Source organism: Sus scrofa, chromosome 1, assembly GCF_000003025.6.
Source record: "Sus scrofa isolate TJ Tabasco breed Duroc chromosome 1, Sscrofa11.1, whole genome shotgun sequence".
Taxonomy (NCBI): domain Eukaryota; kingdom Metazoa; phylum Chordata; class Mammalia; order Artiodactyla; family Suidae; genus Sus; species Sus scrofa.
In genome coordinates this window covers 268,855,400-268,875,435 of record NC_010443.5, presented here as the reverse complement: position 1 = coordinate 268,875,435, position 20,036 = coordinate 268,855,400, and the positions used below count along the sequence as shown (strand labels likewise).

General features: G+C 51.8%; 1 protein-coding gene across 34 annotated transcripts in view; it reads right to left on the bottom strand.

Annotated features, from left to right (window-relative positions):
- ODF2 (outer dense fiber of sperm tails 2) overlaps positions 1-18,681 on the bottom strand; it is a 36,636-nt gene extending 17,955 nt beyond the window's left edge. For 2 of the 34 annotated variants that reach the window (XM_021097758.1, XM_021098283.1), the window contains exons 1-7: positions 17,941-18,119; positions 15,229-15,319; positions 13,885-14,010; positions 7,514-7,684; positions 6,153-6,313; positions 5,052-5,181; positions 4,429-4,560 (exon numbers count right to left, since the gene is read on the bottom strand). In XM_021097758.1, the coding sequence (XP_020953417.1) occupies positions 4,429-4,560; positions 5,052-5,181; positions 6,153-6,313; positions 7,514-7,684; positions 13,885-14,010; positions 15,229-15,319; positions 17,941-18,104 (975 nt within the window). In that variant the 5' untranslated portion in view covers positions 18,105-18,119. 34 annotated transcript variants of the gene reach the window in all.

Sequence of the window (20,036 nt, the reverse complement as noted above, 5' to 3'; positions counted from 1 at the left end):
GAAGGCAGGAAAAGCCAACTCTAAGCAATAAATGGAGATGTCTACATCCTACTGATCCTGTTCCTTTTCTAAAAATTGTATTTCCAACTATAGAATAAAGTATATTCTCACTAAAAATATGAACTGAACATTGATAAAGCCCAAGTTCTCCTCATGTCCACCCCCAAAGCCCACCCCACTGTTATGAGCTTGGGGACCGTCCTGCCTACCCTTTCTCTACGCATTTACACACAGCTACACCTAGAGAATGATCTCTTGCAGTGATAATGCGTGATTTTACCAAAATGGTATCACATCCTATCTTTGTGCTACGACTGGAAATTTTTTTGGCTGCATCTGCAGCATACCAAAGTTCCCAGGCCAGGGACTGAACCCAAGGAGGAGTGACAATGCCAGACCTTTAACCTGCTGCGCCACAGGGGAACTCCTGCCGTCGCATTTTTAACCTCTCCTCCTAACTTCTGGGCAATAAGGTGGTTCTAAGGCTTTGCAACTGCCCACACTGCAGCAATGGATGTCGCTGGGAACGAACTCAACGTCCCTCTAGGATTGTTATAGGAGCAAGAATGGCTGGGCCAGTAAGTTTGTGATGTGTGGCAGCTGAAGCGCCCTGCCAAATGCCTGCATGGACTCCCGTCGCCATAAGCAGGATGTGAGAACGCCAAGCTCTGCTTGTGGCCAGTCTTGCCCGCATGACCCCTGCCATTTCACTTCGCATTTCTCTAATTGCTCATGTTTATTTGCCATCTGAGTTTCCTCTTCCCTGAACTGCCTGCTCACAACCTTGCTCCCTTTCACACTGGGCTGTGTCTCTCTAAGCCGCCTCTCTTCTTCTTCCCAAGTACCTAACACAGCTCCCTAGAAAGCGGCTCCGTCCCCTTCCCGAGCCAAGAAAAAAGTTTCCTGGGGACCAAGGGACTGAAAGAAGACAGCGTTGTGGTTTCTCCGGCAACAAGAGGAGGCAAAGAACACAGGATGAAAGCCCAGGCCAGCGACCCAGAGCCTGAGAGGCCATGCCTCTGAGCCTCCGGGAGACTCTCCACAAATGAACACACCGTCTCATCAATGCCCCGCTCCAAGGAGCCAGGCACAGAAATGGCAGAGCTGGGCCTTAGGCCAATGGATTCCAGAGCCAGAGCAGCAAGCCCCACCACAGTGAGCGCTCCCCAGTAAGCACTGGTGGGGAGGCGAGGCCCCGAAGGCCACTTGGGCAGGAGGAGGTGAGAGCCTGGGCAGAAGACGGAACACCTGCTGTGTGGAGGGGTGTTAAATTAGCTGACCCGGGACAACTAAGTGTCTCTCTAGGACTGACTATGGAAAACAGTGTGGACAATAGTATGGAGGCACCTCAGAAAACTAAATCTGGAACTACCATATGACCTAGCAATCCCACAATCCCAACAGTTTTCACTATGGAAAACAGTATGGAAGTACCTCAGAAAAATCTAGAACATACCATATGACCCAGCAATCCCACTCTTGGACCTGTATTCATACAAAACGTTCATTGAAAAAGATCCATGCACCCGTATAATCACTGCAGCACTATTGACAATAGCCAAGACATGGAAACAACCTAAATGTCCATTGACAGATAAATGGATTAAGATGTGGTACAGGAGTTCCCATCATGGCTCAGTGGAAACAAATCCGACTAGGAACCATGAGGTTGCGGGTGCAATCCCTGGCCTTGGTCAGTGGGTTAAGGATCTGGCGTTACCGTGAGCTGTAGCGTAGGTCGCAGACACGGCCCAGATCCCATGTTGCTGTGGCTGTGGCTATGGCTAGCAGCTGTAGCTCCCATTAGACCCCCTAGCCTGGGAACTTCCATATGCCACGGGTGTGGCCCTAAAATGCAAAAAAAAAAAAAAAAAAGTGGTACAAATACACAATGGAATACTACTCACCCGTGAAAAAGAAAAACCTAATGCCATTTGCAGCAACATGGATGGAACTAGAGATTCTCATACTAAGTGAAGTAAGCCAGACAGAGAAAGACAAACACCATATGATATCACGTATCTTGAATCTAATATATGGCACAAATGAACCTATCTACAGAAAAGAAACAAACTCATGGACTTGGAGAACAGACCTGTGGTTATCAAGGGGGAGGAGAGTGAGTGGGATGGACTGGGAGTTTGGGGTTAATAGATGCAAACTTTGCATTTGGAGAGGATAAGCAGTGAGATCCTGTGTGTAGCACAGGGAACTATATCTCGTCACTGTGACAGAACATGATGGAGGATAATGTGAGAAAAAGAATGCGGAGTTCCCGTCGTGGCACAGTGGTTAACAAATATGACTAGGAACTATGAGGTTGCGGGTTCAATGCCTGCCCTTGCTCAGCGGGTTAAGGATCCGGCATTGCCGTGAGCTGTGGTGTAGGTCACAGATTCGGCTCAGATCCCGTGTTGCTGTGGCTCTGGTGTAGGCCGGTGGCTACAGCTCCGATTACACCCCTAGCCTGGGAACCTCCATATGCCGCGGGAGCGGCCCAAGAAACGGCAAAAAGACAAAAAAAAAAGAAAAAGAAAAAGAAAAAAGCATGCATATATACGTGTGTGTATGACGGGATCACTGCTGTACAGCAGAAATTGACAGAACAATGTCAATCAACTATAGCAGAAAAAATAAAAACCTTAAGACGAATACATAGATAAATTAGCTGACCCTTCACCCCCTGGGATTCCAGGATGGTAGAGGCCAAGAAGGCAAAAAGGGAAAAAAACTGATAGGAAGAGGCTTACTGAAGCCCCTCCCCCCGTCCCAGGACCAAGAGCAGCACCACACCCATCAGTGTCAGGCCGTATGCACAACCCTCATCCACGCATCACCTCTTATTCTCTCACAATCCCATGTGAAAAACACCACTTCCATTTTAAAGGTGGGAAAACCGAGGCCCACAGAGATAAAAATCACCAGCCCGAGACCACTGAGCTAGAAAGGACACAGATACAACTCTTTTAAGAGAATAACTTAGCTATACCTAATAAAATTCACGGAAATCTACTCTAGAAGCTCTCAAGCGCCTCAGAATAGTGCACATGAATGCACAACATAACACTGTTTTAAGAGCAAACAACTGAAAGTTCTCTCCATTAACAGACGAATGGGTGACTAAGTTGTGGTGTTGTCATCAAGCAGAATAAAGCAGTCAGAGTGAAGTACTTTAGGCCTCCAGGATAGAAATGGATGGCTCTCGTGAAAGCACTGAGTGAGAAAGCCAACTCAGAAGAAAAAACGTGTATATGTACCTGGCCCTGTATCACTTATGTCAAGTCTGAAAACCCACGACGCACAGTGCCGTCGATTGCTCAGAGATGCTTAGGTAAATGAAGAACAATCGGTTTCCAGATGAAGTTCTCTTGTGACGGGAGGGACGTGAGGTTATTGCCACAGGGGTCATAAGAGGGATTTAACTGTGCGGACAAGGTTTTGTTTGCAAAACTGAGGGGTACATATGCTAGTATTTTATTTTATTTTATTTTTAATTTGTTGGACTTTTTGTCTTTCAGAGCCGCACCTGTGGCATATGGAGGTTCCCAGGCTAGGGGCTCAATTAGAACTGTAGCCACCAGCCTACGCCAGAGCCACAGCACCAGGGGATTTGAGCTGTGTCTGTGACCTATGCCCAGCTCATGGCAAGACCAGATCCTTAACCCACTGAGCGAGGCCAGGGATCGAACCCATGTCCTCATAGATGCTAGTTGGGTTTGCGGACCGCTGAGCCACAACGGAACTCCTGTACACTATGTATTTTAAATACTAAGTAAAAAACGAGGAAGTCCCTGATGGCCTAGCGGTCAAGGATCCAGTGTTGTCACTGCTGTGGCTTGGGTTCGATCCCTAGCCTGGGAACTTCCCCAATGCCGCAGGCACGGCCCAAAAAAACAAATTAAAAAAATAAAATTTTTATTAAAAACAAAAACACGAGAAGTTGACAGTGCTGCTTTTTTTAAAAAAAAAAAGATACTAAACTAGAAAAAACATCATCATTTCATTATTATTTGGAGACTTTTGGTAACCCCATGGTTGGAACCAAACGGGAGGGGAATTATTTATCCTGCCAGTCTTTTCAGAATCCTTTGCTAACCTAAGAGACGTTTCAGAGACCATCTGTTAAGGAATCAGAGTGATACCACACCACGTGTCATCAGCGCCCCTACGTCCCCACAAGGATGTCTCGTCCTTTCCTCGCTGTGCCACCTGACCCCTGGCATGAGTTAAGCCCACCCTTCCTCCCCCCTGCTTCCCTCCTCCTGGCTTCCAAGGTCCTTGCTGGGCCACCAGGTCCAACTTCAACTACGAAGCCCACCCCCACCCACCAGCATTTTACGTGAATGACTTTGGCAGATCTTTCCACGGCCCCTCAGGTCAGGCAGCAAGAGGAGCCTGGGCGCAGAGAGGACGGGGCCCGCCGCGCACCTCTTTGCAGTGCTGTTCCCGCAGCAGGTCTCGGAGGGTGCGGTTGGTCTCCTCAAACGTGCTCAGCTTCTGCAGGAGAAGTTCCTTCTGCCTCGTCAGGGTGTTGATATCCGTGCAGGTCATCTGTTTCTCCTGGAAGACAGCAGGCAGCCTTGCCGGGCGCAGGGGCAGGAGGGAAGAGCTGGTGCAGGGAGTTCCCATGGGGGAGCTTAAGAGGGAAGAAGGCAGGAAGAGGTGGGCAGAGGGAGGCTTCCCGGAGGCAGACTGGAAGGCTGGGCAGGAGCCCCGAGGAGAAAAGGGCTGGAGGACTCGGCGTGGCTGAGGGCCGCAAGGGCGGGCTTCCTGGAGGAGGCGCGCTTCCTGGACGACGACACTTGGTGGCTGATGCTTGCAGGAGTCAGTCGCATGCCGCGACTCACTGTGATCCCAGGGGACCCATGATGACGGCTCCTCAGAGGCCCTCGCTACCAGAGGTCATCCTCCAGGGTCAGGCCCCAGAAGTGAGAGTAGGGAGCGGGGGCCGAGGAGTTAAGTGGGCCCTGCCCTGGCCTGAAGATGTCACAAAGCAAGCATGATGACTGCGTCAAGACCCTCGCGGGGCCCAGCCGGGCCCAGCCACCTACCGTCTTGAGCTTCCCGATAGTGTCTTTCAGGGCCATGACTTGTTTGGCAGCGGCAGCCCCATCCATTTCCGCCTCCACCAGCTTGGACATGAGGCACTCCTTCTCCTGCTGGAGGTGTTTCTTCTGAAGCCTGGGGCCAGAGAGAATAGGACGGTGTGGGCCCTCCCAGGCCCCTGCCTGCCCGGAGCTCCGAGGCTCGCCTCACAATGCCCTGCGAGGCTCATCTCCTGGCCGGGGGACAGTGGGGGAGGGGGCAGGGATGGCCCTTTTGGCCCCCGGCGGCCCCTGGAAGGACACTTAGGCACCAGAGCAGGGCTCCACATCAGGTGACACCATGCCACCAACTTGCCTCTAAGACAGAAACTACTGTCACCTCTGCCCCCGGCCACTGCCATGGCCCCCAAATCACCACCCTCTCTCCCCACCCGAGCCAAGTCTGGTCACACGGACTTCCTGCTTCGAAAACCCTTCTGTGGCTCCCAAGCGTCCTCCTCAATGGGGCCGCTAAGGAGTTCCTGTCGTGGCTCAGCAGAAAGGAATCTGACTAGTATCCCTGAGGACACACGTTCGATCCCTGACCTTGCTCAGTGGGTTAAGGATTCAGTGTTGCCATGAGCTGTGGTGTAGGTCGCAGACGCAGCTCGGATCTGGCAGTGCTGTGGCTGCAGTGTAGGCTGGCCTATTTGACCTCCAGCCTGGGAACCTCCATATGCTGCTGGTGCAGCCCTAAAACAAAAACCAGACAAAAAAGTGGCTGCTAAAAGCCCCCTTCTGTCCCCTGCAGCCCCCTCGCCCGCAGCCCACCCTCTCTCCCGGCTCTGGCCTGCTTGCCATTTCTCAGTGGCACACTCCTCCCAGCTTGGGGCCTTGGCAGCAGAGGGTCCTCTCATCCCTCACATCCATGTGCCCAGCCCCAAAGCCTCCTGCAGGACTCCCTTTCCTCCAGAAAGGCTCTCTCCCATGGCACCCCGCGGGGTCCTCTGCCCTCACGGGGAATCACCAGTGCATCAGCAACTTTGCTGAGCAGCGTGAGCACCGACCCCAGGGCCCGGGCAGCCTGGCCGGAGGGAAGGTGCCCTGGCGGGCGCAGGGCCGTCTTACACAGTGAAGTCCTTCTCCTCCTTGATGCGCTCGATGTTGTGTCTCAGCACCGTGTTCTCGTGCTCGGTCTCGGCCAGCTCGTGGGCCACCTCCTCCAGCTCCTCCTTGCGTTCCTCCAGGAACCTTTTGGCCATCTGGCGCTCTCCCTTCTGCATCTTGACCTGTGCGGGGGGCACGCGGGCAGGGGCCGCTGAGGGGAGGCGGCTTCTCTCCACCACATCCCAGGCCCGTGGCTTTGGACCAAGGGCAGGACACCTGTGATTGAGCCCTCCGTGGTCCTGAGGTCGTTGGGGGCACAATCTCAGTCAATCGTCAGAGACCCCGAGCAGACACGAGGCCTCTCATTTCTGCATCACCGAGGAAATGGCGTGCAGGGAGCCTAAGTGACTTTCTTTTTTTTTTTTTTTTTTGTCTTTTCTAGGGCTGCACCCACGGCATATGGAAGTTTCCAGGCTAGGGGTCTAATAGGAGCTGCAGCCACCAGCCTACACCAGAGCCATACAGGAACACCAGATCCGAGCCACGTCTGCGACCTACACCACAGCTCACGGCAATGCCAGATCCTTAACACACTGAGCGAGGCCAGGGATCGAACCCACAACCTCATGGTTCCTAGTTGGATTCGTTAACCACGGAGCCACGACGGGAACTCCCCAAGTGACTTTCTGGTTGGGGACAGGGCCGGGGTAGAAACCATGGTTCAGCTGGCACCCCACGGGAGGAGAGATGTCACAAAATGGCCCCTGCCCCACGGGCTATAGCGAAAGGGGGCCTGTTGCCAGGCAGCCAGTCCCAGGTTCTCCAGGAGGGTCTGTGGACCCCGGGAACGCGACAGGATTAATGACACAGACCATGACCTGAATTTCACAGCAGCTCCACCAAACTCCTAGCTGGGGACCTTGGACTTGGGACTTCTGGGTGATTTCCAGTGCCACCGCCACCACCCACCCAAAGACACAGCCCAGCAGCTGAGGACGAACTTCTGTCACCTCGTTGGGGCCTTTGCTTTGTTTCCTTTTTAAAAACTTTCACATAAAATGGGAAATAGAGGCCCCAGGGTCCCAATCACTTCATCTCCAAAAGAGGGACAATAATACCAACAGCTTCATTTCCTCTTACAAAAATCAAGCCAGGCCATCCATCCATCCAGAGCACGAGTCAAGGTCAGGGCCGGGCCCGGGCTGAGTGCCAGATGGGGAGGGATCCCAGGTTGCCCCCGCCCCCGCCCCGCCACCGACCACCTCCCCAGGGGGCGTCCGAAGCACAGAGGCAGCTGGAACGAGTGGCCACCAGCAAGCCACCTGGGCAGTCCCACCCACCCCTGGGATGCTAGCTGCCCCAGCCCCCCCCACCTCCCTCACCTCAGACTTGAGACAACCAACCGCGTTCATTAGACTGTCAATCTTCTTATCATAACGGTTCATTTTACAGTGACCCGAGTCCTCATCTTCTGTGGAGAGGTCACTTAACCGCATCACGGAGACCAGCTTCTCTGAAGACGGTGGCGTGATCTCCAGGCAGTGAGGTGGATTCTGCCGTAGAGGAGGGAGAGACACAGGAACTCAGAAGGCAGGACTGCACCACACCTGGCTGTCCACTGGAGGGAGCAAGAGCTCCAACCACAAAGGGGCAACGGCAGGGAGCCCAGGAGAGGAACACACTGACCTTCTGGGTGGAACAGTCCCTCATGACCTACCCTTGCTTAAATGACGTTTTTGAAGATCTGCTAACACGGAAATAAAAAGCCTGTGTTACAATGTCAAGTTCAAAATGAAGGCTATAACCATTGGCAAAAACTCTTAACTCCCAACATTGGCAACACCTGGGGGCAGGAGATATTTTCAGATTCCCAGGGTAGACATGGGAATCAATGAATATGAACATAGGATAAGGGATAGTTGCAAAGGTACAGAACATCTTCCATAAAAGCTATTTTAAGGACAAGTGGGCAAGTCTGAATACCCACCAGATATCATATGATATTAAGAAATGAAGTTTATGGAGTTCCCGTCGTGCCTCAGGCTTAACGAACCCAACTAGCATCCACGAGGATGAGGGTTCAATCCCTGGCCTTGCTCAGTGGGTTAAGGATCGGTGTTGCTGTGAGCTGTGGTGTAGGTCATAGACACGGCTTGGATCTTAGCGTGGCTGTGGCTGTGGTGTAGGCCAGCAGCTATAGCTCTAATTCAACCCCTAGCCTAGGAACCTCCATGTGCCAAGAGTGAGGCCCTAAAAAAAGACAAAAAACAAAAAACAAAAGAAAAAAAAAAACCAACAAAAAAAGAAATGATGTTTTCAGGAATAATTGTTATTTTGGTTATGGAAAAAAATGTTATTAGAAATGTATACAGGAGTTCCCATCATGGCGCAGCAGAGACAAATCCGACCAGGAACATGAGGTTGCAGGTTTGATCCCTGGCCTTGATCGGTGGATTAAGGATCTGGCATTGCCAAGAGCTGTGGTATAGGTGGCAGACAGGGCTCGGATCCTGGAAATCTCCACATGCCGAGGGTGTGGCCCTAAAAAAAAAAAAAAAAATGTATAGCGTTCTCACTCTGGTGCAGTGGGTTGGGAATCTGACTGCAGAGGCTCAGGTTGCTGCAAAGGCACGGTTTTGACCCCTAGCCCAGGAACTTCCATAAGCCATGGGTGCAGCCATAAAAAAATTAAACTAAGAAATGCACACTAAATAATTTAGGGTTAGAATAATATGTCTAGAAAATATTTACTGAAATGCATCAGCATAAAAAATATTTTTAAGATGCAGGTGCCCCTCAGAAGTTTATGTGAAGCTGTATAATACTTTACGTGTAAGACTTCAAAAAGAGATTCTAGGGGCCAGTGTTCCCATGGGTTTTGATGTATTAAACTTGACTCTCTCATTCTATAAGCATATTTCGGTGCATTAAGTAACAGCTATTTCTCATTATTTACACCGTGCTTTGCCCCTTTTAAGCCGAGGTGCCAATTTCCAGGGAGAGATGATGATTATCAGAAACAAAAAGGAAGGATTCAAGAAAGGGGTGACAGTTATGTCACATAAATAGGGTTTGTTTTTTTTTTTTTGGCTTTTGTCCTTTTAGGGCCGCACCTGCGGCATATGGAGGTTCCCAGGCTAGGAGTCACATCAGAGCTACAGCTGCCAGCCTACGCCACAGCCACAGCAACTCGGGATTGGAGCTGCATCTGCGAGCTACACCACAGCTCACGGCAACGCCGGATCCTTAACCCACTGAGCGAGGCCAGGGATCGAACCCACAACCTCACGGTTCCTAGTCGGATTTGTTAACCACTGAGCCACGATGGGAACTCTCGACCAAGAAAAACTAAGAATGTGAAAAAAAAAAAGAATAAGGATATGAATCTATATTTAAATTCACACAATGGGATGCTTTGAAAAATAATGTGCAGGAGTTCCCACTGTGATTCAGCAGTTCACAAACCCAACTAGTATCCATGAGGATGTAGGTTCAATCCCTGGCCTCGCTCAGTGGGTTAAGGATCTGGCGTTGACGTGGCTGTGGTGTAGGTGAGGTTATGGCTCAGATCTGGTGTTGCTGTGGCTGTGGCCAGCAGCTACAACTGTGATTCGACCCTAGCCTGGGAACCTCCATATGCCTCGAGTGCGGTCCTGAAACAAACAAACAAAAAAGAACCTCTGCATATAAAAAGTGATAATATACCAAAAATTAGTTTCAGGAGAGTAGTTATCCTCAGGGGTGGTAGGAACAGAACAGGACCAGAGAGGAGCTTCTGGGGAAGCTGGTGATGCTGTTTCTTGAGCTGGGTAATAACAGGTATATTCAGTTTGTAAAAAGAACACACTTCTTTTTTTTTTTTTTTTTTTTTTTGCTGCACCCTCGGCGTATGGAGTTTCCTGGGTCAGGGATCGAATCTGCGCCACAGCAGCAACCTGAGCCACTGCAGTGACCACGCCAGCTCCTTACCTGCTGTGCCACAAGGGAACTCCAAGTAGCACACTTCTGATTTGTGTGCTATCCTGCACTGTCCAACAAAAAGGTTTGAAAACTCAATAGCAGCCAGATTAACATGGTAGAATTACTCTTTTTCTGTATTTTCAACTGTCTGTCATCAAAAGAGATGACTTATTTAACAATAGGGAGAGGAAAAACCCAAACCTGCTTTCTCCCAAAGATAACTTATGTATCGAAGGGGTTTGAGAAATCACACAAGAATGCCTGCAAGCACATAGCAGCTTCTGGGGTCTGTTTCCAGCTTCCTCCTCCTATGACTTTCTCTCTCGTCTCTAACAGAAAGGTCAGGCTGGGACCTCCTGGGAACATGAAGGACCACTGAAAAGTGAACAGGGGCTGGCCCAGGCGGACAGCCCGAAAGACAGCTACTGCCTGGGAGATGGCAAGTCACATCCCTGGGCCCCTCCATTTCAACAATTCCGGGCCCTGGGACCGGAAGGGGCACTGAACTTTCCAGAAGGGACCACAGGCCCTAGCACAGCGGCATGACTTTGATGTACACTTCGAAAACTATTAAGTCCTTTCATTAAAAAAAAAACAAAAAAAACAACTCATTTTCAATTATAAAATACACTATGTTTGCTATGGAGAAATTCAGGCAGACCGTGGAAAGATGAAGCATTAAAGCCTCCCACACCCAGAGATAATCACTGCTTACCATGTCTTGTATTTCCACCCAGAAAACGCTTGCACATACAAACATACCCACATGCACATGGGCACCCAAATGCCCCCCCTCTCTTTTTTTTTTGGGCCGCACCCTCAGCATATGGGGGTTCCCAGGCTAGGGGTCTAACCGGAGCTGTAGCTGCTGGCCTATGCCACAGCCACAGCAACGCCAGATCCGAGCCGTGTCTGCGACCTACACCACAGCTCACAGCAATGCCAGATCCTTAACCCGCTGAGCAAGGCCAGGGATTGAACCCGAAACCTCATGGTTCCTAGTTGGATTCGTTTCCGCTGCACCACAACGGGAACTCCCCAAATGCCCTTTTCTGCACGAATAGGGCCAAACTCTCCATGCTGGGCCACGCCATGCTTCATTATCATGGAGAAAGAGCTACCAGAACCTTGTAGGGGTTGCACAGGATTCCATTGCATCAGTGCATCATAATTTAACCCACGCTCTCCTGACAGACTTTTCCGGTGCTTCTTGTTTTTCTCTATTGCAAATGGTGCTTTCTTTAGCAAACATCCTTTTGCACAGATGCCTATACTCTTCTGTGAGTTTTTTAGGATCAATTCCCAAGTGTAAAACTATAGACTCCATGTTTAGAGACACATGCTGCCAAACTGCCTCCAGAATGGTTGAACTGGCTTCACGATCCACTCGAAACTGTCTAAAAAGAGAGTTCCCTTCGTGGCTCAGTGGAACAAACCTAAGAGCCATGAGGAGACAGGTTCGATCCCTGACCTCACTCAGTGGGTCAGCAATCCAGTGTTGCCGTGAGCTATAGTGTACGTTGCAGATGCAGACGTGCTTGGATTCTGCTTTGTTGTGGCTGGGGTGTAGGCTGGCAGCTGTAGCTCTGATTAGACCCCTAGCCTCGGAAACTCCATATGCCGCAGGTGCGGCCCTAAAACGGCAAAATAAATAAATAAAACTGTCTAAAAAGATTCACTGATAACCCCCCCCATATGCTTGTCAACACAAGGTATTTGTAATCCTTTCACCTTTTTTCCATTCAATAAAAATAATAGCTTGTTGTTTTTTCTAAAATACAGTTGTTTCTAATTTACATTTTACTGATTATTAGCGAGGAACACAGAGCAAAAAAACTGAGAAGCACCTTTTTTCTATTTTTTTTTCTTTGTAGTATGTGGAAGTTCCCAGGCCAGGGATCGAACCCACACCAACAGCTGGAACCAGAGCCACAGCAGTGACAGCGCCATACCCTTCACCCACTGAGCTATCAGGAAACTTTTTTTTTTTTTTAAAGAAACCATTTTTGTTTGTTTGTTTAGGGTTTTTTTGTTTTGCTTTTTAGGGCTGTACCCTCGGCATATGGAAGTTCCCAGGCTAGGGGTCTAATGGGCGCTGTAGCCGCTGGCCTACACCACAACCACAGCAACGCCAGATATGAGCTGTGTCTGCAACCTACACCACAGCTCATGGCAACGCCGGATCCTTAACCCACTGGGCAAGGCCAGGGATCGATCGAACTCATGGTTCCTAGTCGGATTTGTTTCTGCTGCACCACGAGGGGAACTCCAAGAGAGCATTTTAATTCCAATCTTCCCTATACTTTATATGGAGAATATGTCAAAACCCTTCTCTTTGTTCCCTAGAACATGTATACTCCTGTTTCTCTCAGGGGGTCAAGAGCATGAAGAGTAATTACTTCAGAGGAATTCCTATTATTTCTAATTTTTAAAGCAATACGTTATCAGAGAAAGATGAATCTTTTCAACCAGATTAAGCATCGTCATCTGAAGGTACAGTTGTCCCTCAGTATCCAGGACCCTCAAAGACACCAAATCCAAGGATGCTAAAGTTCCTTGTGTATAAAATGGTACAGTATTTGTATAACCTACACACAGCCTCCCCTATACTTAAAATCATCTCTAGATTACTTGTAATACCTAATATGATGTAAATGGGTTTAGCAAGGCGCTCATTGCCTGCATGCAGTAAATGCAAGTTTTGCTCTTTGGAACTTTCTGGAAATTTGGGGGGGGGGTTCAATCTGGTTGAATCCACAGATGCAGAACCTGAGGATGCGGGGGCCAACTGTAGTCTCAAGCCCTTTACCTGCCACGATAATGAGATAAGGCCTTCTCTCTTTTTTTAATTACTATTTTTTTTTCTTTCTTTTTTTTTTTTTTTTTTTCGGTCTTTTTAGGGCCACACTGGTGGCCTATGGAAGTTCCCAGGTTGGGGATTGAGTCCAAGCTGCAGCTGCTGGCCTACACCACAGCCACAGCAATGCCAGATCCTTAACCCACTGAGGAGGCCAGGGATCAAACCCACATCCTCATGGATCCCAGTCGGGTTCGTTTCCGCTGAACCACAATGGGAACCCCCAAGATAAGGCCTTGTCTTATCATTGAGTTTTTTCATGGCAAGCGGCTAAAATGGAGGCACAAGGGGGGCACGGCAGCCAGTCTGCAGCTATAACCCCAGGGCACAGCAGTTATCTCAAGAAATGTGTGAATTACTGCGTGATGGACGGATGGGCAAGCAAAAAGTGCTGAGATACAGTTTAATCAAAAGACAACAGTTCTCTCCACACCTTGACAACTAACACTAAAGGCAGCCATTCCAGTGGTTTTAAGGTACATCGTCTCTTATGGGGGGCAACTGCAAAAGAGGCGATGCCTTCCTGGATGTATCCGTTCTGGTGTGTATTTTACAGTTAGGCTTCGGACACTATCACAGATTCACGGGAGAAGATGCGTATGTAGCTCCTCGCACATAGATCAGAGAGGCTACGAGCACAGCTTCTAGAAGGAGACGCTCCCGAGTCCTAACTCTAGCTCTGCTCCTTTCTCTGTGAGACTCCACCTCTTGAGCCTTGGCTTCCCTCTCTGCCCACTGGGAGAGCGGGAGCTGCTGCATCGTGGTGCCCTAAGGACTCGAGAAGATTCTTGCCCCTTCAGGGTTTAGCAAGGCGCTCAGTCTGCGGGACCTACTGGGATGCCTGAGAGCTACAGCCGACCCTGAACCACACTGAGTGCAAGGCCTGCTAGAGCCTGACCAGTCCGAGAAGAAAAGCCTGAACAAGAATGAGCCTACCTCCCACTTGCATCCCACATGCCGGGCGGATGATTTTCCAGGGGGCATCCAAGGTACCTTGGTTTTCACCCGGACACTCCGCCGCACATTCACGGTGTCCCCTTTCATTCCGCGCTTATGAGATTTCTGTGGAAAGGGACAAACCCAGGGTCACGTCCCCACACAGCTGCCCGTGGCGTCCCTCTGGTGGCATCCGCTTGCAACTCTGCAGGGGAGCCTCTTCTGACTAAGGCTACTGCGGCCGTTTCGGGGTGCCAGTCCTGCCTACCTTCCAACCAGGCCACTGCCCTCTGAAAGCCAGTGCGTTTGTCTGTCGAGTCTCTGGAGTGAGAGGCGCGAGGCGGCGGGGCTGGGAGGGGGTCACCCTGCTCCAGAGCCTTCGCCTGGCCCCGCGGGCGTGCTCCTACCTGGCTGCTGGTCGCGGAGGCTTTCGGGAGTTTTTTTATGTGGACGTGGACAGGGGTGTTCTCATCCACGTGAACATGTAAGGGGGGTGTTGAAGAGCGGTCCTTCATGGTTCGCTTCTGGCAGGCGGGGGAGGACAACTCAAAAAAGGTTGATCTGTGGACGAGTAAACTGGGCATAAAAAACAGAGCTCACGGCCTCTCGGGGCCACGGAAAGCCTAGCCACCAAGCGAGCGGGACAGCGACCAGTACAAGCGGCATGCAGGCAGGAAGCAAGGCGGGAGTGCCCTTCAGCGAGCTCCTGCAGAGATGCCAGCCAAAGACCACCGGGGAGATGCCGGGCTGCTCAAGAGAAGGGTCTGCAAGACCCGCAGGTTCCACAGAAGAGCCCAGACCCCGGCCCTGGGTCCTTGGAGATGAATCTCTTGGCAAACCTGCTGGCACGCACACCCCCTCCTGCGACTCAGCACAGCGCAGCTGCAGGGCCGGGGGCCCTTTACACCCGCATCTGAACTGGGCATGCGCGCGAGCACAGGAAACACACCAACCAGTTAGGGTGCAAAGCCAGCAGGCAGCAGGCAGGTTAAAAGACGAGGAAGACAGAAAGCCGGAGGAAAGGCCGAGATGAGAAGGTTGTGCGGATTCTGAAGACAATACATCAGCAGGGCAGAACACGTGCCCCACCCCCCCAGCCCTATCAATCCCCATTCTTTCCTTGACTTTTTTTTTTTGAAAATCTGTTTTAAGATGTTCTGAAATCTGTCTGGAAGAATTGGGTTCAGACAACCTCCTTACACCCGGCAGCCTTACCACAGGCAAAACCCAAACCCAGTTCATCAGCAGGAAATGCGTGGAGGCACGGAGCCCAGCGTCCAGCCCCTGTGGGGCCAGCAGAAGAGGTTGCTGGCAGAGCCGCGGGCGGGAGGGTGCTGCACCTACCGTCACGGTCACACTGGGTGCGCCACAAGGTGTCCTCAAGACCTTTTTCTGCGTGAGACTCGTTACTCCGTTCTTACCACACGATGGAAACCTGTACCCAGGCACAAGAACCAGATTATAAGCAGAAAACTAGGGCTCTTCTATTTCTTAGATCTCCTGAAGTTATATATCACATGTGGTGGCTAAACGAGTTCACGGCTAGGAGAACCAGTCTGGAATCACCTGGCTCCCTTTACGCGAGCACCAAACGCTCATGGTGTGCCCGGCAGGGGGATGGAAAATGGGGGTAGGGGGCATTTGCAGGGCTAGCCTTTTAACCTGCCCTCGCATCACACATATTGTGACCTTTAGCTGAAAAGCCCAGCTGTCATCCTGTCTCTCAGGACACAAAAAAGCAGGCAGCATGTGGCTGAGAGTCAACACATGAGCCTGGCCAAGGGTGAGAGTGCCCAGGACAGTGCCTGGAGCAATGCTCTGTGAATCACTGACATGTAAAGGCAGAACCATAGGCTCAGGAACAAAGTCTCTGTGACTCAGAATTCATAAAACGAAGTCAAATATTCAACAAAGATGATGAAAAATGGCTATTTCCCAAAGTATTCTACTAGCTACCCTTTAAGCACCTAAGAAGCAGGGTTATTTCTGGTCTTTCTGGAATTTTGTAATACCACGTGTAATTCATCTTGCTTACATGTAAACAGCCCCATCACCAAATTTGCAAATAGAGCAAAAGTCTAATCTCCAAAATTTGGCAGCAGTGTACCCAGGAATTCCAGAATGGGAAGGGACCTGGAAAGCAGATTTGATCCATCCCACTCACTGCCTGATGACAGCCCCAAAATATGACTTTACCCTCGCTCTCCGTTATTTTGGAACAAATAATGCAGCATAAGAATTCTTAAGAACTTCAGCATACATTGGGCTATATGTATATAGCACCTTGATTAAAAAAATTTTTTTGAGCCCTACTAATCATTTAGCCAAGGAATACCAAATCTGAGCAGACAGGTTTTTTTTTTCCCCTCCTGGTTTAGAATGTTCACTTAAAGCCAACAGATTTGGGCAAGCTCTCACTCTCAGCAGGCTCTCCATCAACCTACATGGATCCCATCAACTATTGGCTAACTGCTGCATCCAACTCCTACATCACTGTTCTTATTCACACTGAGCCTAGTATTCCAAAGACAACCATGGCAATCCTATTTGCCATCAGGAACTGGGGCACCTGGGGAGGGAGGGCCAGGGGAGGCAGAGCTGGGATTATGTGCCTGCGTTTTCCTCCTTCCTCTTAAAAATCATTTTTAAATGTTTTGATCCAGGCTTTCAGTACACAGAACAGGGAAGCTGAAAAGAAAAGCCTCCAGTGAGCCCAGCCTCGGAGCTCCTGTCCACTTTTCCCTGCCCTATGGCAGACACGCCCCCCCACACTGGCAGTACCTGGGGGAGCCGCCTGAGGATGAGGCAGACATGGCTAGGCATCAAAGCCGCAAAGGTGGGCAATTGGGTCAGCAGGCTCTGCTCAGGGGGACCCAGAGGGGCTTGTCAATGAGAATCTCAGGGGCCCAGCATCAAACGTCCTCTCTGAGGGGAGAAGGGTGGAAGCTTTGGGGGTGGCAGGTGGATGAAAACTTGGGAGGCGCTCCTCTACTGTCCAAGTCGCACAGCAACTGTCCTGCCAAAGTGGGGGAGATAGGAGAGGCTGAGCGACCTGTGGGGTGGCGGGTGTGCGGGGTGGTCGGAGGTCCCCTCCCCAGGGAGTGAGGGGGGAAGGAACTAGGAGAGAAAGGACCACACCAAGGTCCCAGACGGGAGGAAAGGTGAGTGGCCACCAGGAGGAAAACCTGAAATGCTGGCTGGCGTGAGAGGTGGACAGGAGAGAACCACAAGGCCCCAAGTGGTTCCCAAACGGCCAGAACCCGCACGGAGAGCCGGAGGGATATTCGGGGTGGGGCCTGGGCAACAGTTTCCTAGGAGAAGGGGCGTTCCCAGCAAAATAGATACCCCAGAGGACCAATACTATTTAAAGGAGGGAAGAGGAGAGGCTGCTTGGGGACTGGGAGGCTAGGCAGCGAGTGGGTAACCCGTCGGCGGAGGGAAAATCCTCCCGGCCGCAGCAGTGGCCGGCTGGGCTTAGATCCGAGTTAGAGCAGGTTAGACGCTCGATCGTGCAAAGACCCGGTGTGAGACCCCCGCTTCCCCAGGAGGCCCGCCGGACCGGTGAACCCACCCAGCCGGGTCGGGCGGCCCAGAGGCGGTCCCGGGGGACAGAGCTGCCTACAAGGAGCTGGCATATAACCGCCCGGCCGAGGCCCTCGGGGGCGGGGGGCGAAGCGGACGGGGCGACGCCCACTGCCGGGCAGGAGGGCGCGGGGCCAGTCTCCGTCGGCGGTGAGAAGGGACGATCACCCACCAGCGGGCAGAAGGGGACCAGTTTCTGCCCATAGAGAGAGGGGCGAAGCACTGCCGCAGGGCAGCAGAGGAGGGAGCAGAGCTCTGCCAGTGGCCAGGTGAGGAGAGAGGCGGCCGCCCGCCCGTTAGCGGGAGGAGGAGAAGGCCCGCGCCGGTGGGCGGGGCAGGGAGGCCAGATTCTGACGGGAGCGGGACGAGCGCGCCGGTGGGTGCAGGAGGGGGCGACCCGGGGGAGGCAGCGGGACCCGGCGACCTCGGCGGGGGCCATCCCTCCCTGGGTCCCGCCTGCCGGCGACCTCTCACCAGGAGCGACACGGCTGCGCCCAGAAACGCCTCCTTATGAAGTCGTTGAAGTCGGAGGCCAGGGTCGTGCCATGGAGACGCCGCGGCGGATGCAGACCAGCTCCCGCGGCGACTCCTCCCCGCTTCCGCCTCCTTTTCCGACACCCGGTCGGCAGCTCGCCCATTGGCCAGTTCAAACCCCCCCGGGAGCCTCTCGGGTTTCGCCATTTAGGCCCAACCCCTGGCGTCACAGAGATACCCCGCCCCGCCAGAAACTCCGCCCATTTCCGGGCCACGCGTGGCGTCGCCTTGGAGACGCGCGACGCCGCCGACGGGCCTGGCCCGGGCTTGCCCCGCCGTTCAAAGCCTGGCTTCCCTGCTCCGCCATCTTTACCCTGCGTTAGGCCCTCCTCGGTTCCCTTAACTCAAGGGAGCGCCCAAACTCTAGTCCGCTCCCTCCGATTCGTTAGGCCCTGGGCCCAGAGACCGGTCACAGGACAAGCTATTGTCCGGAGCTTGCTCACTGCTTCTGGAAATGCAACCCTGTCTCTCCTCCCCTGTTGTTGCTGAGGGGAGCCGGCTTCCGCACACCACCCAGAGTATCCCCATCCCACATCGCCTGTCTTTGTGCAGGCGGGAGGAAGGGGCCTCACTCCCCTTGCTCCTCACTGCCCTCCTGCACACTGTATGCCACTGTGTGTACAGACCTACTCGGATGAGGTTCTCGCTGAGTCGCCATCTTCTCAACTATGCTTCACTGTCAGCCAATCGTGGGAGGGCTGTCACGTGGCTCACGGAGCCGCCCTGGATTCTGGGAGACTTTAGCATCCTCAGGGTCCACCTGGCCTCAGTGCCTTGACTTTCTCATCTCTGCCAGCTTCCCGCATCTTCCCCGTGCATCCCCAGGGTCACATACCTGGTCCACCACCTGGAATCTTAAATACCAGCTCTTTCCAACAGAACTCACTCTTCTGCCTTCCCATTCACCGTCTAATGCTTACGGTTTTCATTCCCCGGTGCTAGGGAGCCCTCTACTCCGGTGACCCCGTTCATTTTCTCCCTTGAATAAACCATGGGTCCCCAGTCCCTACTGTAACCCAACCACCTGAGTCTCTGCAAAGATAAAACCCACAAATCATTTCCTCTGCCCACAGCTGAGCCCTCACCACTGCCCAGCAATTATTTAATTTATCCCTGGACCCCTCCATCTCCCTACAGTGGCTTTTCCAAATCTTTGCCTCTTCCCCACCCCATACACCTTTTTCATAGAGAAAATGAAAGCCATCTAGTGGTATTCCCTATGCCTTCTCCCCCGCTCCCTTACCTTTGACTGCCCGCATCCTATGTCCCCCTCTTCAAAGGAAAGGATGGTATTTTTTCCTGCCCAAGATAACCTTCTCCTTTTTTTTTTTTTTTTTTCTTTGTCAGGCATTACCTGCAGCATATGGAAGTTCCTGGGCTTGAGGTTGAATTGGAACTGCAGCTGCTGGCCTTTGCCACAGCAATGCTGGATCTGAGCTGCATCTGTGACTTATGCTGCAACTTGTGGCAATGCCAGATCCTTAACCCAGTGAGCAAGGCCCTGGATCAAACCCGCATCCTCATGGACACTATATCGGGTTCTTAACCTACGAGCCATAACAGGAACTCCAAAATAACCTTCTTGTTTCTGGGCCTGTGATATACATCTTTGTAAAATGTCTCTTGCCACCCCAGCACAGAAGAGTCGATCATTTCCCAATTTCAGTGAACCAACATTTACTAAGTCTCTACTATGTGCTAAGCCCAGTGCCAAGGACACCAGACCAACACATCCCATTCAGTTTCCAAGGAGCCCATAACCAAACACTCATAGTGTGACCAGATGAAGTGATTAAATCTTTCCCCTGTTTTGCCCACTACCGACCACCTCGGGAGGGTCCTTCTCTACCAGTGCAGGTCTTTGGGTTTCCGTGATGGAGAATTTGAGAATGGGCAGGTTTGAGAGGCCATCCCCCTCAAAACACACACACACACACACACACACACACACACACGAGGCTAAAGGTCAGTGATAAGAAAGAGGAGGAGGAAAATCATCTCAGAAAAAGGGGAACAGGGAGTTCTCTTCGTGGCTC